We start from the raw sequence: 17,992 nt of genomic DNA on the forward strand, positions 1-17,992 counted from the left end.
ATGCAATAAACAAGTATCTCATGTTACGTTTTGGTGTTTCAGTAAAGTGCCCTTCCCAGAGTACTTCTACAAGTCCTGCTCTGAAATCTGAAATGTTAGCTCTCAGTATAATTAAACTGGAATTGCCCAGATTATGCTGATAGCTCTGTTAATAGCATTGAAGTTGTTCTTAGTTGTTATATCCCTCTTTGTTTCAAAAAGTGCATGTTAATAGTAAAATCTAGGTTCTTGCATTAGAAGTTGTTATGATCTTTTCTTCCTATTGCAATTTACCTTTGTGTCTGGAACAATTTCATTTTCATTCTGTGGATGACTTTGCCTGCCTCTCATTGCTTTTTTTCCCCTCTCTATTACTGCATTTTTCAATAATTTTCCACTGTGTTCTTGTCTTTTTTTCCCTTTTCTTCCATCTCCCCCTGCCACTGACAAGCTGTGGCACTGGCTTAATAAGAAGGTAAATAAACAGAGAAATGGTGATTCCAACTAATGGATTCTGTGGTTTTGGGGAGTGGGTTGGGTTTTTTGGGTTTTTTTTTGTTTTTTGTTTTTTTTTCCAGCATGAACACTCCTTAACATGCCTTGCTTCTTAGTTTTCTCTCCCTAGTGTCTCTTTTCCAGCTCTTGATATAAGCTACTGAAGGTCATATAATTCTACCTAATCTTGTATTCTACTAAAATGAATTGCACACAGTTAAATGTTTTGTACAGCAGAATATTGCATTAGCCTTCCAAGCGGTAGTTTGATTTAGTGGCACTTTTATTTAAGAACAGTTGATCTCCACCTGGTCCTCACTTGTATGCATAACAAAACCAGTTCTCTCTCAGACTGGAGAGCTGTTCTCTGCTCAGAGAAAGCATCAGTTAACTGAAGTAGCGTGGGAGTGGTGAGGGTGAAGCACAGCTGTAAAGCTATGAATGTGAGTGCTCGCAAGTAGTGTATTGACTGGCTTCAGTCAGTGCTGTTAATCTTTTACTTCTGAAGTGTCAAACTGGCCTATATACTCAGTGGTATTCAGTGTAGCAGGAGTGAAATGAGAATACTCATGGTCTCAGAACTGCTGAATCTAACGACAGTCTTAAGGGAAGTGAGGGCTAGTAAAAATAATTGTAAAAATACAATTAAAGCAGTTGGTATAGCTAAAATATTTTTTCTTTTGTGTGGCTTTTAAAAGCATGTGATGTATTTTACAGGAAATGTACTCCTCAGTTCCCATGGTTTATCTTAGTTAACTAGGGTTAAGTATTGTTCTTTGGGGAACTGTCATCCCAAGAGAAGTTAAAACTGATTCAGTCCATGTTTGTCCTCATGTGTGACTGAAATCTGGACAACAGCTCAATGCAGTGATACCTCTCTGGGATGTGGGCAGTGTCATTGCTTCAGAGAAGCACAGAGCTGGGGAGGGACGCCTGTAGCATATGTACATCTGCAGGACCTCAGAGTTTTAAAGGTGAAAATCTAGTATGTGATAAAATATATGAAAACCAAGCAATTAAGTGAAAGAAAAAATCAAATACCGTATCTGGAAATGGGTTGCGCTTCGAGCAGCAACTTCTATCCTCACTTACCAGTTCACTGTTAGTGGGAGAGTCAGAATGGTTACTATGGTTTTAGAAACAACAACCCATCTTTTCCGCTCAGTAGCTACTACAATAGAAACCGTAGATCTCCTTGCATGTTGTGCAAGACACCTGAAATACTGTTGTTGTATATGCTGTTGAAAACAAGCTGTTGAAAACAAGCAGAACAGAGTAGAGCACGGAGGCCATGGGGGCACTGGTGCAACTCTCTAAAAGGTTCTTGTAAACAATGAAATGGGGCTACACAGCTGGTATCTGCTGTGGGTGGCAGATGGGGAATAATGCTGCATGTAGTGTCCAGGCTGAGCAGCTGTAATGATTTTAGAAAGTTTGATCTTCAGTATTTCATCAATGAACTCAGGGTGATATGATGGGGAGCTTTCTGTGTTTCTGAATAAGAGGGTAGAGTTGCTTGCTTTATGATTCAGTTATAATTGTCCACTAAGAGGTGAATTTTTGAATGTTCTTTTGCTCTTGAATATAGTTTGGTTGTTTTAAAATTACGTTTTTATTTCCTGACCTTGAAATGTTTCTGTTATGTGAGTGACTTACGATTAGTAAATATGTGCAACCATAACCCTTCATAAAAATTTTTTGATTGGGTATTGGTTTGTTAGCACAGTTTAGGTGAAGAGCTGAGTTCAGTAAGCCACAGGTGAAAGTTTAATCTCAACTACTTTTTTTTCTGGCTCTGAATTTGTCATTTGCTTGCTTGAAAATTCATATATATAGATCAATTTTTTCCTTAATATTGATAGGTTGCAAAAATAATTTCACTGTAATTGCTTTGAACTCTAAAGTGTCTGGATTTTATTATTAGTTTAGAGATTTGCATTATTGGGCAAAACCCCATGGATATAGTTTCTTAACAGAGTTTTTTTTTCAGTTCTAGGAGCTATTCTTAAAAAACACTGTTGTACTTTACAGTTTCACAGGAAGAGATCCTGAAAGTCCTGTAGTGTTACAGTGCTGATTCCTGTGCACGAGCAAGTAGTAATAATATAATCAAGATTTTAAATAAAGGTGAAAAAATACTGTGCAAACTGTATCGGGTTTTGCGGGTTTGTTTTGTTGAATTGTTTTTTTCTTCCCTCCCCCCCTCCCCCCCAATAATTACATTAAAAAAAAACAAACAACATGCTCTATCAGAGGCAAAGAGAGGAGGAGATTTGTAATACAGAACACTTGATGCAGGTAAAAGGTTGCTTTCTTTGCACCTTTCTCCTTTTCCTGTCTTTGAAGGGAAGTACTTGTGAGAACACCAAGATAAATTTTTGATAATCCACTAAGAAACTAAAAATACACCACCTAGAGACAGCAGAGTTTGAAATGATGGTTAATTATGGCTGCTAGTGATAAACCTTATTTTTTTTCTTCCTGTTCAAAGAGCTTCTGTCAAAAAGCTCGTTGAAACTCTTTTTTTTTTTTTTTTTTTTTTCCCTGGGGCAAACAAGAATAGTATATAATCACATAGTTTAACATGGTATATGTAGCCCAAAATAGTAGAGTAGGTTCAGTTGGGCTAGCGTGATTTGTTCTTTATAACATTGTCTATGGCAGGAGCCTTTAGAAAGAATTGCTAAATTCTGCTGTTGCTGGTGGAGGGACAGTGGTGTAAGTAGACTTGGGACCTCATATAGGCTGTTCTCTATCTTTTCTAACTTAACTACTCATCTGACTCATTTCAACATAACCCTGAGATGTGTCCTGATTACAGGCTTCCCCATATTCTCATCAGATGATATTAATAAGATGATATCCTCAAATATTAATTAACTAAGGGAAATGTCAACAAGTCTAAGAAATGTCTTGGAAAAAATCCTGATAGTGAAGCTGTTTAAAGAAAAAAAAATAGTCCTTTTTGGTAATTTTATGTAGATTTAATTGAAAATGAAGTAGATTTCAAGGTATGCTTCACTGTGTGGGTAATGCAGTAAATAAAACATACTAGAAAAACTAGTGTTCTGATGGCTGTGCAGCGTGAAACATGAAAATATGAATTCATAGGTGATGTATCATACTGTATAATATGGAGAACCTATCTACATAGTAGGATTCCTGATTGTTAAGCATGAACTGTAGTTCTGTTACAGCTCGGTGTAATACGGTTTGTATCATCACCCAAAAGTTGAAAGCAGGGGATACTTGCAAATAATTGAGAAGCATTTTAACAGAATGCAACTCATCTTAAAAACTTTTTTTTACAGTGAGCTAAATTTAAAAAAAAAACTAATAAGTTGATACTTTCCCCTTCAAAACTGTGACAATTAAGCATAGTTTTTTGTGGACAGTCTATCACAAATCAGTAACGTTTCAGTTTGGTTTTACAAGTGTGACCTTCTGTAGCTTAGGAGCCTGGCTTTCCTTTACCTTTGCGTAATATTGGTTGTTGTGGCAGCATCAGCTTCCCGCTGTTGACTAACCTTTAGCTTAGAAGCTTCGAACTGAATTTAAAACTTCATGATATCTGGCTAATGGCTAGTGTTTAGTCAGTATATGTTTGTCTTTGTGTGCATGCCCATGGTTTACAGGAAGGATGTAAAGGGAGGTCTGACAGGGCTGGGGTAAGAATGAAGTCTGGACCTGATTCAGTGGTAAGTACAAGCACACAGGGATTTAACAGTCTAGCTTACCTGCAGTAACATAGCACCTATGCATTATTTAGCATGAGTGTGCAAAGGTGAGTGCTTCCTAAGGAAGTGTTGTGCGTAAACGTAGAGGAAGGAAGGGAGGTTTAATAGCAAGCGAATTAAAGGAGAAGGAGTAAATATAGCCCTAAATGAATGTTGTGCATCTGCTTTTACTTTTACGATACTCAATCCAGTTCAGTCTTCTCCTGTGATATGTCTGTACCAGTTGTATAACTTGGATCTCCTTAAGACACTGGTGGGAGATGTAATTGTAGTACCTGTAGGCATACCAGAGCTGGCTTTCATCTAGCTTGCTTGGGCTGCCTGCCTAAGTAAATAAACACAAGGTGGGCTTGCACGGCTGAGGCTGCTGCCTGCACTGGTACAACATCAGTGCAGCCATTACTTTACTAACTAGATTAAAGGTAGTTCAGGCTTTACCTGTGCTGCAGCTGCACCTCAATAGCAGTGTAGGCATACTCCGACCCACAGTAAGGAGTGTCAAGAAGAGATCTCCTGTTCGTCATGTTCCAGTTCAGAGACGGTCCTCATCCTGATCTTTCGGAGCTTGATCTTCCAGTAGTTGCTACCATGGTGAAACATCTAAGGCATCCAGCTTCAGCTGCACTGAGATTTCATCTATTGGAAACCACTCACACGATCACTGAGGCTAGCATTTTTGGAAATCTCTGACAGTACCTCCAATTTCTTGGATTCAGTGAGTCTGATTAAGGTGCTGTATGTAAGATGAGCTACCGGATTTCTTTTATCTCTAACTTAGAAAGTAAATAGCAATTAGCTTGAACTTTGTTAACTGAGAAATAACAAGGGCAGGTTTAATTTTTAAAAGCTTCATTTTGAAGCCTATGCTATAAAATTTCTGTCCCCTGGCCACCCAGTGTTTTTCAGTGATATTTTTGATTTCTGACCTTTAAAACAGGGACTTTTATTTCTTGCTTCTCTTGCATAATCCTTAGATGTATGTGAGGCTTTGAAGGGCACAGCAAATCCTGTCTTCAGTCTTATTTCCAAAAAGGTAACAGCCCCATATAGAGACTACTCAGAGTTTTTCAGAAAGCTGCAGTACTGCTGCAGGCAGGTAACCTCCCTCTAGCACTTGCAAGGCATTTCTGATGGCTGAAATATTTCAGCAGTGCTGAAAAATGTTAAAAATATCTAAGACAAAAGATTTTGCAGATTCCTTCAGGTTCTCTGAATTCGTTTCTGCAGATCATAATATAGTGTAGATTTTGTTACAAAAAATTGCTGGCTCAACACCTTGTTTCTTTTAGAAGGATTTTGCTTTCTTCCGTTTTCTTCATCATTTTGAACAACAGTTCTAAAATGCTGAATAGAATCCTTGTGTTAATTTAGATCAAACAAGGAGTTAGTTGTAAAAGAACTTGAAGTTTAAAAATAATTGCTTAATGTACATTTAACTGCTCAGATGCTACAGGATGAGCACCAAAAAAATTCCTTACTTTTTTTTTCAAGTAGGAGATATAACTTCGGTGTTAACCAATTCAATCATCACACAGCAGTCTGTAGAAGTTAGTTGTTCCAGGGCTAATTTCACGTGTAAGAATGAACTAATGTAAACCATCAGCAAGAACATTAGTAGTTTTATAAGATCTCTTAACTAAAAAGTTACCAGCCTAATTGCTGAATATATAACTTCAACTCACTTGGCATTGCACATTGCACATTGGCTTTGACATCAGTTCTTTTAAAGCAGAAATTTTATAGCTGTCCTTCTGCTGCTGCTTTTTCCTGCAGTAGTGCCAGATGGGGTAGAAGTAGCCTTGGTATTTGAACTATAGAAGCTAGAAAAATGTATTTGGTCATACTTGCATGGGCTTCCACAGCTTTTTATGTGAACAGTGAATTCGTGTATGAGACGAAGCTCAGCTTGCATTATTCTGGAGGACTCTGCATAGTCCTGTGGCTGAGCAGTTTTATTGTTTTGAATGACATCAGAATTTCTCTAATCTTAAGTGGTATCACTATTTGTTTGTGGACATGTATAGAATGGGCCTTTCCATAAACCGACAGAACAACATACACAGTATCAGTAGCTTTAGCTGATGCATGTTTAATGCTGAGCATCCTTTTGAGATTGAAAGTGGATAGAAATAGTTGGTGCTGAATAATTGGCCTGATGTTCAACAGTGTAGAAAAGCTCCAGCCCTATTTCAGTTCAGAAGGTGATGAGCAGCTTTAAAAATTTGGTTACTTGCAGAAATACCTTGTTTGTTGTTTAGATGGCTATTAGCTATTCAAATTTAAAAGTCATAGTTGTACTTTACAGTATACCTTGATAGCTTCCAAGTCCTGTGCAGATAGTATCTGTAAGTTTTCAAGTTGCTGAAGGACAAGAAACAAATACAAATTTCTAAGTTCATAGCTGACATGAATGCTAGCTTCTTTAGGTCTAGTAAGTAAATGTTGAATTATTGCTTGCTTTGCAGACAGCTTGCTGTGTCTTGTGGTAATGTGTAAATGTCGTTTGCAAAATCACATGTCATACCATGACTTTAATCCTGCTAACATCGCTTGTTAATTGTTCATCTCCAGGCTTGGGCATAAATGCTGTTTGGTTAGAGCCTCATTTTGCACTGTGATTGTAAATAAAGATAACAATACTGCCATATAGCATTGCTTTCATTAAAGATTGATTTATATGCTATGATTTGTTTTTTCTTTTTTCTGCACAGATAATTGTGTGGTTGGAGAAAATGCTAGATAAAATAATCAGCATTTTCATAATATTTTTGCTGGTGATAGGAACCCTCCTGCTAGCCCTGCTCCTTACTGCAAAGGTACAGTGCGCTAAGGAACGTAATCATAGAGCTCATTTTAAATGCTGCATGAAAGTTACTGATATTTGTGCAAAATTGTGTAGCTTAAAGAATTTTTTTGAAAAATTTAGCAACTAAATGCTCTGTAGTTGAACTTGTTACCATTCAAAGACTTCTTATCTATAAAAAAATCTATATATTTATTTGTATTTATATGTTTATTTACACATGTGACAAAATTAATATATAGACATTTGGAAATACGAAATGTATTCTAGTAAAATAATTACTAGCTCATATATTACAGGAACAGATTTGTTTTGCATCCTGTTACACTTTTCTCGTCAACAGCAGAGCCACTTAGAATTTTTTCCTTTTAATTTACCTTGCATCAGAAACATACTTGCAAAACGCTTAAAATGTATTTATCGATTTGTTTGTGTAATTGCCTGTGGTAATCTCATGGTATCCTGTTCTGAGTTTAAATGTACCCAGATTCATGTTCAGATGTTCTCTGGAATTGATTTTTGGTTTGTAGTTGGGGTTTTTTTTGCTCACCAGAAGAGGCCACTCATGTACTCTTTTTTTTTTTTTTTTTTTTCTCCCCCCCTTTGTTTTTTTAAATGGAGCTATGTTCATACTTGAAACAGTCAGTGGAGACTGAATGTTTGACTTGAATACAGTTACAGAACAAAAATCAATGGGTTCTGATGTCAATCTCCTTTTACCAAAATATAGGCTTAAAGTTGAATACTTAAAATTGAAAGCTTTAAAAGTTGTGCAAACATTCCTTCCTTATATTCATAAAAGGAACATTAAGATATTTATTAAAGCTGTCTTTTATCATTCTTATTGAAGAATTAATTTGGTGAGGCACTTCATGTTAGAGCTGAGCATTCATTAATTTTTACACTTCTTTGATCAATGGCTTAAAAAGGTATATCTGAAACTGCTTTGTATTTTCGTACTTGCCTTGAGAGTGCTGCTGTATTGTTAAATTTTTTCCACTGATGAGGTAAGGTTTAAATTTCCATTTGCTATTACTAGTCACACAGCATGTGACCAAAATAGTCAGAACAGACTGATGATTATTGTATTGACTGCTTTTTTGGGTTAATGGCACTTCATTCTTCATAATGGATTGTCTGTGTTGGAAGAATTATTCTTTAATGTACAAATTGGTCACTCCCCTCCCTGTCCTGTTCCCCCTGCTACCCCCCTCCCAAAAAAAAAAAAGAAAAAAAAAAAAAAAAAAAAAAAAAAAAAAAAAAAAAATTTTAAAAAAGGGGGAAAAAAAAAAAAAAAAAAAAAAAAAAAAAAAAAAAAAAAAAAAAAAAGAAAAAAGAAAAAAGAAAAAAAAGAAAAAAAAGAAAAAAAAAAAAAAAAAAAAAAAAAAAAAAAAAAAAAAAAAAAAAAAAAGCCTCTCTGAAGAGTTCTAGTTTGCATTACATAACATTTCTCCTCTCTGTATTTAATTTAGGTACATCAAGAGAGTGTTCACATGATTCAAGTCACAAGCAGCTTGATCAATGAGACAGTAGCCAGTCATCCAGAATGGGCAAAGTAAGAATGCTGAAGTTAAGTGAATAGTATAGGGTGGATGAACAAGATTCCAGGTGCTCTTATGCATAATTTTTAAAAAAATCCCTCAGGTGAACAGAGATGGGAGTGACTGTTGCAGGCAGATGTAAAACTAAACTCTCAGGCAGCGGTAGTGTTTATACATTACTCTGGAGGACTGTCAATGTGGTATCTCATCTGAGAACTGGTTGGACTTTGGTGGAGAAGAACAGCTGTATAAACTTACATAGTTGCAGTTTTGGAGAAAAACGTGCATAGTGCAGAGAATAAAGAAGTCAAAATTCTTTTACCTGCGAAAGAAAAGTAATGGCAAAGAATGCTCTCTGTAGAAGGTTGCAAGATGTGGGCTGAATTATTTTTTCAATGTGGATAGCTGGCTGCAGAATGCCTTTAAGGGAATAGGAGTCGAAGAAAATGTTTTTGGAGTGAACTGAAGAAGAGTTTGAGGGTGGAAAGAATGGTGGATGGGGAGAGTTTGGTATGAATCAGTTGGGAAGGGCTGTTCCTATTAAGAGTAGATGTTTGTAGTGTACGCAGGGGGAAGTTTGTAAGATACGGTCTATGTAATGATTAAAGCAAACACGGAGGCAAATACTAAAGGAGAGAGAAGATTTTGAGAGAAGTGCATATAGAGAAAAACAAGGGCACACTGGTGAGCAAAGAAGTGATTGCATGAACAGCAGAGGGGGAATAGATTTTGAGGGGGGGATGTTCCAGTTTGCTTTCGTTCTGCTTTAGCTAAACACACATTGAGTAAAGGTGAGTCCAGGCACTTACCAGGAAAAAAGAATTGTCTCCTGGACAAGAATAGTTGATTTTTTTCGAAGGCACTTTCTAAACAAAAGTGGTGATGGTTTAACAGGATTGAAAGAAAGTGCATGCTGTGTTATAAGAACGGGAGAAATTTTCAAAACCAGAACTAAGATAGAGTTAATAAACACTATAGTAACATGTGCTTTAGCAATACTTAAGTAATCACAATCAAGAGAACAGAAAGCACTTAAAAATGGCATCTCCTTCATGGCATCTCTTGTGTTGTTTGTTCTTTCCATTTTGCCATAAGATGGAAATAAGTAGGACTAATGAAAATGGAAATTTGACTGTCAGAAGTTTATTCACATAATGAAAATACTGGAGTACTAGTTGAGTAATTAGCAGAATTTTAGCTAAAATTTTTACTTCCAGTGTTTGCATCCAAATTTGAAGCATCCAAAACACTATATTTTAATTCATTAGGAGTAAGTATACCTCTTGCCAAATCCATCAAGCTTCATCAGCTTTCAGAGCTTGATGCTCACGTTACGTTTAGAGGTGAGTGACTGAAGTGTCTTGGAATTCCAGTGCAGAACATTTCTGAAGGGTTTTACAGACAGAAAAGCTTCCATGTTGATCTTCAGTCAGGTGAACAAATGCAGCGGTTTTATTTCCTGAATGCTTTCTTGATTTAGAAGGGCTCCAACATGTGCCGTTGAATCAAGATGTAGAAAGAAAATCAAAGCAGAGAATGTGTGCCCTGTATTCACAAGTGTTGAAATGCTGGCAACTCAGTAGGTCCATTGCTTGAAAGTGACATGAATCGCTGAAGAAATTCATGAGGAGATAGTTTGGTGGGGATTTAGAAATAAGTGGTGCCCAAACCTGTTGCTTCATCTGGTCGCTTTTTCAGGGAAAATATGTTAACAATTTACATTCAGCTCGTAATTCAGAAGGTTGTCTTTGCAGCTAGACAAGACTGCTTCATGTAGTATTTTCAGAAAACTAGAACACTAGGAATATGTCCAAGAATGTAGTGTGAATAGCACGCATACAGATTGAAGAGCAGATCTCTTTTGAAAAAGTTGAGATACCAATTTAACTAAGGTTTCAGGAACCTTGGAGAATTCCAAATGCAGTGACGTGCCCTAGATTTCATTGTGCTTTGCTTATGAGAAAGTCTGTTCCTTCATATGTAGAAGGAAATATTCTAGTTGTAGTAAGTTTATGTGTATTTAACCTTAACTGTTTGTTGTTGTTTCAAAATGTTAATTTGTAATGTGTTTTGGGTGTAATGAAATGGGTAGAATACGTAGCAGTTAACTTTGTTTTCCTTCTTTAAAAAAAACTAGCTGGCTCCCAGAAGCCCAGGTTATTCAGAAGGCACTCAATTCAGCAGCTAATAATGTATATCAATATGGCCGAGAATGGATTACACATAAGGTAAGAGTGAGCTCCCCCACCTTTTTTAATGTTTTCATTTTTTGTATTTCATACAAGTAAAAAGAAATAAAAATATTTTTGTCAGTGATTCTTTTCTGTGTGGTTAACCATTTTGTTGACAGATCTGTTCTTTCCACTCTGTAGTTTGTGAATTGAAGGAAGGGTGAGAGTGATTTCAGTAGTCTTTTCTGCCTAGGGGAATATTTGGTTTTGCTGACAGATTTTTCAGCTCTTACTTTAATAAGATTGCTAGTGAAAATGCATCAAATAAAGATGAGTGGTTTTTTTATCTGGCTTTAGCTGTCCAATTGTAGACAATGTAGACTTCCCCCCCTCCCAGTATTCCAATTTCTATGTCAGCTGGTTGTGGTAGAATGGATTTTTTTTTTCTTTTTTTTTAATTACAATTTATTTATTTAAGTTAACTTTCTTGAGGAGAATTTGCCAAGATTCTTAATTTATACATTTTGATATATAGCACACATCTCAAATTATTTGAAATATTTACTCTAAAGATGATCAAGGATTTTGGATTAAGCATTTTAGAGACGGCATTGGTTTTTCAGTGTAGAAAAAAGTGCTCAGCTTAGTGCAGCAGAATTTTGGGGTTTTTTGGGGGGTTTTTTTTGATTTTTTTGTTTTGTTTGGGGGGTTTTTTTGTTTGTTTGGGGTTTTTTGGTTGGTTTTTGTTTTTTTTTTTTAACAGACAAAAGCTTCATGTTGTGCACCATGTTGTCTGAAGTGTGTATTCCATACTGATACTCAGCTTTTCTAATAATTTGGGTTTGAGCCATGCCTTTACTGACAATTTTAGGTGATTCATCTAGCTTGGAGTTCGTCAGTAGATGCCAACTTCATTCTGTCCTGTATAATAAAAGATTTCTATATGTTTTAGCTCCATAAGATTTTAGGAGAAAAAGTGAATAACACCGCTGTGATTGAAAAACAAGTGCTAGAGCTCTGGGACAGGCTTTATCACTCTTGGTTTGTGAAGGTGGGTAACTTACTTAAATGGTATTTATATAAACTATCACTTAGTGCTTTGAGATAATTTTGCTAAGTATGCATTTCTGAGAAAGAGATTAGCAAAAAGTTGGAATGCTGAGTAAAGGTCATAATAATAAAAAGTTGGTAAAAATTTCAAGTGTGTAACATAGATCATTCTACAGTCACAGTTTGAGTACATTCAGAGCTATAAGTCCTTCACTTAAGCAGTTACGTTTGGTTTTGTGTATGCCATTTAATTTTCGGTTTGCTCACTTTTTATGTTTAGTATTTCATAGTTTAAAGCTTTCTGTTGAATTTTCATGATCTTGAAGGGTTAGGAGAAGAAAACTGGTATTCTGCATGACTTGTGTAACTTTCATTAATTTGAAATTTTGAGAAAGAAATTGTCCTTTCACTCAGTTTCTTACAATGCATTTTTGCCAACTGTACTAGCCTTCCTATAATGGGTTCTCCACACTGAATCTTGAAAAGTTCATGAGAGTTAAATCATTTTTATGCAGCCAGTGCAGTTTGCATTTTAAAAGAAAAAGCAATTCATTAGCTATGGTGCAATGGAAATACCAAAATCCAGAAGTCATATGCCTGAAATACTTCTGTATATTTAAATAATTGCAATTATAGTATATTAACAGTTTTCTTTATACAGTCATTTTTAAAGTACCCCTAAAGTTCCAATATCTCTGTATTAAAAGAAGTAAGAGTTTCTTTATAGTAGTCAAAGTAGAAGGGGAAAGAATCAGTTTCTTTTTCTGACAAGATAATGCTGTAGAAAAAGCATGTGGAGAGATAACATGATGCTGTTGAGCAATAAGGGACCACTGAGGAGAAATTAAAGCTGTATCTACGATAGGTTTTGCTGGCCTTAAGCACTTGGGAGTATTCAGTGTTAAATGCTTGACCAGGAAAAGCGCCTACTTTTGATACAGTTAAACTGATAAACCTGTTGCTTTTACTAATGTGACCTGTGTATCAGATGGTCCATAGCACTGTATCGTTCAGTGGTGCTCTGTGTCACTACATGTGCTGTAGGAGTAATTTTGTTGCTGCAGCATGCAGCACAGGTTGTGTGTGTTTGTTGTGTTATGTGGTATCTTTCCTGCAGCTGTTATTTGAGGGAATACTATGAGGCTTTCTTGTAGATGTTCTTCTGATAGGGTAAGAAACAGCTTTCCTAGCAATCAAAGTGGCAGAAAGAGCTTCAGGAACGCACTGATCCTCGCTGCCTACAATCTTGAAGTCTGTTCCCCTGGCTGCTGTTTGCATACTAGACACCCTATGTTGCCATTGGCATGCTGGGCTGCAACCGATTATCTGCGGGCTTCAGGTAACTCCTCCGGAGTCTATTTCTAATCTCGCCCCTTCTGTCGCAGTCCATATCCACATAAATGTCTCATCTGAGTGCTTTCCACCTGGCTATTTCCTTTTGTAATATTACAGTAGCCTTGCGTGGTCCTTCAGTGTATCTGAAAACTGGTAAACTAGATGATAGTGCAGTGCAGAGGACATCTGTACCATATCTAATTCTCTCAGTACAGCTTTCAAGCTCCCCACCATGTCAGTTATATGAGCATAATAATTACACTTCATTTTGAGGCCTGCATAGTGTTGCTCTAGTCTGTAGGTGACTGAAGAACCCAGGCTCAGGTGATACTCTTCCATGAAAGCTGTAGAATTGAGGAAGAATTGCCGACGAAATATGTGTTCAACCATTAACTGCTACTTTCTGAGAAGACTAGTAGGTAGCAAATGGTGTATATTTTAAAGATTCTAGAGATGTTGTGATAAATCAGTTACCGTTGAGTCTATGTACCCAATGAAGTAAAATAGTAACAGAATAATAAACAGCTTGGAAGATGATGGCATAACTCTGCATTCAAGGTGTCTTTTTCAAGGACAAGAATCTCGTCTTCCTAGTCCATTCAGGTATGGGATTTTCTTTTGTTTTTAAGACCTAGTGAATTTGTTGAAGAGGAACCAGTTGACAATTTCTTCGAATCTCTCTTTATCAACACCTGAGGCCTAGGTGCTACAACAGTATAGTTGCTGAATAGCGATGAACTTGAAATGTGTATGAATAACAATGTTACAGAATTTCCAAATGATGCCTAATTCTGCTCGTTAACGGCGAGAGCTGTCTTTGAAAATAGTACTAGTTGAACAGAAAATAGGTTCTTGATACAGTTCACAAATACAAAAGGCTTATTGGAGGGAGGTTTTTGATTCCTCATACATTTCTGCTCTAAATAAACTGCCAGCTCAGGAGAAAGATCTCTGTGTTGCTGTGGATTGTTAAAGAACGTTGCTAATTGTGCATCATAAAGTGTAACTGCATCTAGGGAGAATGGGTAATAAGCAGAAAATGTAATGCTCTTAGATATATCAGTGCAGGGACTTCACTTGGAATACTACTTACCATGTATGCCAAAAAAGATGCTGTTATTTTGAATGCAGGCTAGTAAGGTTAAAGGTTTTTGGAAAATTCTAACAGAAGTAGTGGGATGCTTATATAAACACCAGAGTTGAGAACTTGAGAAGTCTGTTGCTATTAAAGATTAAGATGAGATCTGTTGTAGTCAACGGGTTTGCTTAGACTTGCTTACAGTAGAATTTTGGCATCCTTCTCTGAAACACTTGTCACAGTCCCAGACTTGAGTCGAACAGTCTCATGCTAGATGGTCATCAGTGTGATTCATTTGGACAATAGGCAACTTCATAATTAGGGTGAAGCCACTTAAGGAATTAGCAGTTGCAGTTATGGCCATTTCCTGTTGTCTTGCTGTGTTGCAGTTACAAAGCTGCGTCGTCAGAAGAAATCCCCCATGCTTCCAGTTTAGCTTTTAGCTTTTGCATGACTTCTCTATTGCCAGTGGAGAAGTAGACGCTAATTGTGAGAAAACTAGTTGTTTTGGCTTCTGTTTGTATTTTCCTTTGTGGATTGTACGGGGAAAAGTTGTATGTTGCAAACAGTAAGTTATGTAGGCAGTAACTGAAATCATTACCTCTTTTTTCTGTGCTTTTATAAAGAGCAAGATAGCTACCACTGTATCAGTCAAGCAGTAAAGCTAATGTTTAACTGAGGGGAATCAGTACAATATACAGAACTGTTAATTATATGGGATAATTAACTACGGTTTTCTGTGAGATTTTAATTTTTCCAGTGAACAGAGTATTTCCAGGTATATTTGAGGATGCCAGTTAAAGCAGCTCTAAGTATTTGGATGCATGTTGGATCTGTTCCTTGTTCAGAAAACATTAGTCTTCGGCTTTCTCATTTCTGTAAGTTATTCAAATGTCTGGTTTCTTTACGTCTTTGTCTTTCTTTTTAAGAATGTAACACATTCTGGAAGACACAAAGGACACAAATGGCACATAAACCGTCAAAACAGCTGGCTTGGTGATATTCTGGACTGGCAAGATGTTGCATCATTTGTTCATGATAACATTGAAACATTTCTTTCGGTATGTATTTTTTGCCCATATTACCAAATTGGTCGTATATTTAACTGATAATAATTCCTCCTTGGACTACCACTATGGTTATGGAATTCAAGTACATGGAAAATTATAGAAACACTGTTGGTGTTACTTACAATTATCTGAGCAATTATTGTAACCCTACTTAGGATATAACCATACAACAGAGAGAATTTGTTGTGATGAAGAAGCCCTCCTGATTTCAGCATCTTCATTAATAGTGGCTTGCCAGACTTCTTCCCGAGAGAGATTGTTACTGTAGGATTAGCTTTGTCACTTGCAAGCTGGTTTTAAATGCTTCATACTATGTAGTCTACTCTTGGAGGTCATTTGTTTGGAATTTCTCTTACTTCATCTGTGTTTTCTAGAAATTGTGGTATTTCCTAAATATTAATTTGCTTCAGCCTTGTTTTTCCATAAAATGTATGGCAAGTGTGGGGGTTAGTGGCTTTTCTTTTTAAAAAAGAGACCAATTTGTGTAGGTTATAATTGAGGAAACTATTGGCTAAGAGGTTGTGAAAACAGATTTTTTTTTTTCTTTTGTAGTCTTACTTTTTTTCCCTCAAATTATTATTCATTGGGTTGAAAGCAGCTTACTTCTCTCTTCTTTTATGAAAGTTCTGGGGAGAATGAAATTAATATTTTACACTGTGTGAATTCCTGAATTAATGCACTGGACCTTCCACCTAATGAGGAGGAAAAAAAAACATTGAAAGCAGTCCAAACTGAAGCAACTACGTATCTCTAAAAAATGATATTAAGTCTGAAATACTTAATATACAGAGTCAATCCCTGTTATAGTTCATCTTTGACTTGAGCTGCTGTCATAAACTAGAAGTATCTTCAGGTTACTATTTGTTCGTTTTGGAAGAATATTATTTATATCTAACTTGCAACATAACGTTTCTGTGGACGCAATTTGAGCTAGTATTTGCCTCGAGGCTGTTCTTGGTTTAGACTGATGGGCATGTGTGCTTTTTCTGCCCTCCCTTAACTGCTGCTTAAATGGTTACAGTTTCTATCATAGAAGAAGATGTGAGTCAAGAAAAAGTTGAGAGAAACTTTTTATTGTAGTAAACCTTTTCTCAGTTAATAGTGAAATTTGCTTAATGCTTTCTTAAAGTTGGCCATGCATGCTTGAGGCAGGGTTATAAAAATGCACAACACATCATCATTTAAAATCAATATGGAGTTTCCTTTGAGGCAAGAGGGAGAGAAGGAGGAGAAACTACACGATAGGTGCTAGCCATGTCATTTACAACATTGCTGCATAGTGCTCAGAAATCATAAGTGTACTTCAGTAATCTAAATAGCCTAGAATAATGCAGGAAATACTGTAAAGAATGAAATACATTTAATATTAAATTTTCATCCAGCTAGTGTGCTTTGCTTTACTTCTAAAATCTGGTTTAGAAGTTCAGGAGAAAAAGTGCCAGCAGTTGACTTGCTTTCCTGTTTATTTCCGTGAACTCATTACTCATCAGCTGTGAGGAAACACCTGTCCTTTTACTCCATACACTTATGTCCTTAATGACAGACTGTAAACCAGTCAGCATAGTATATAGCTCTAAATCCTGATTTCACATTCTTACTGGACAGCATTTTCTTTGCTGGCTTGCTCATCCACAATGCATTGCATAAATATTACTCACACTGATATTTCAAATTAAAATTGATGAAAATCTGATTTCTCTGCTTGTTTAGGTCATTAAAACTTGAAGATGATGAAAATAAGAACAGTTTTGACTTAAGTCTGGTGTTTCTAAGCAAGTTGCTTACCTACCCTAGGATACAGTGGAAGCTTACTGTATTCGGGATTTGTGTTTTTATCAGAGAATGAAAATCTTTCTCTTGGTATTTTGAAGAGGAATAATGAGTTATTAGAGTGGCATACTGAATTGGGAAGGATCAATATTTTAAATGATGTGGGTGCTTTTGAGGGGGCTTGTTTTGGGGGGTTTCTTTTTTCTTTCGGGTGCATTTTGTTTTTGTTTTGGTTTGGGATTTTTTTTGTAGCTTTTTTGTTTGCTTTTTTGTGTTTTGTGGGACTTTTTTTTTTTGGTTGTGTGTGTTGTGTATGGTGGGAGATTGTGGGAGGGTTTAAATAGGTTAGCTATAATTCAAACTGTAGGATGTTTCTGCATTTGGACACTTGAAATCAATGCTAACCTGCAATTCTTAAGAATATAGCAAGACACAATACAGTCCCAAAACTGCTTTGACAGTTTTTTTTAAAACACAAACCATTTAAAGACAATGAGATAACTGTAAAGAAGTGTGTGTGAATATGCAGCTATTGTGAGACTTCCTCCACCTTTGGAAAAGAATAAACTAAGATTACAGTACTTGCACATAATAAATACTTATGCATAGTTTGAGGCTAGAGTTTACGATAGAATAACTGTCTTGCTAGCCCCTTGGTTTTCTGAAATATTTTGGAATAGTACAGACGACTCTCTATTCTCTGAAAATACAGCTATTTGACAGTATCATATTGCAATCACAAGCAGATAAGCTCTTTTCCATTGGTGGAAATCATAGGACGTGTTCATCCTCTTTAGGAAGAGAAGCAGCATTTGCTGTAAGAAAAATGTTAAAAGAAGACAGATGCAAATTGTCCTGGTTCTGGCTGGGACAGAGTTAACTTTCTTCCCAGTAGCTTCGGGGGGTGTGCTGTCTTTTGGGTTTGGTGTGAGAGGAGCGTTGATGGCCCATTGATGCTTTGGT

The 17,992-nt window shown here is 36.4% G+C and overlaps 1 protein-coding gene across 1 annotated transcript in view; it reads left to right on the forward strand.

Annotated features, from left to right (window-relative positions):
• LOC104081663 (transmembrane protein 245-like) overlaps positions 1-15,250 on the forward strand; it is a gene marked incomplete at both ends in the record, with an annotated part of 34,520 nt that extends 19,270 nt beyond the window's left edge. Inside the window, 6 exons of the mRNA XM_009584499.1 lie at positions 431-454; positions 6,923-7,027; positions 8,487-8,569; positions 10,693-10,783; positions 11,679-11,777; positions 15,119-15,250. Coding sequence (XP_009582794.1) covers positions 431-454; positions 6,923-7,027; positions 8,487-8,569; positions 10,693-10,783; positions 11,679-11,777; positions 15,119-15,250 — 534 coding nt within the window. The remainder of the gene's footprint in view (positions 1-430; positions 455-6,922; positions 7,028-8,486; positions 8,570-10,692; positions 10,784-11,678; positions 11,778-15,118) is intronic.
• Between the last annotated feature and the right edge of the window lie 2,742 nt (positions 15,251-17,992).

Source organism: Fulmarus glacialis, unplaced genomic scaffold (genome assembly GCF_000690835.1).
Source record: "Fulmarus glacialis isolate BGI_N327 unplaced genomic scaffold, ASM69083v1 scaffold39638, whole genome shotgun sequence".
NCBI lineage: Eukaryota > Metazoa > Chordata > Aves > Procellariiformes > Procellariidae > Fulmarus > Fulmarus glacialis.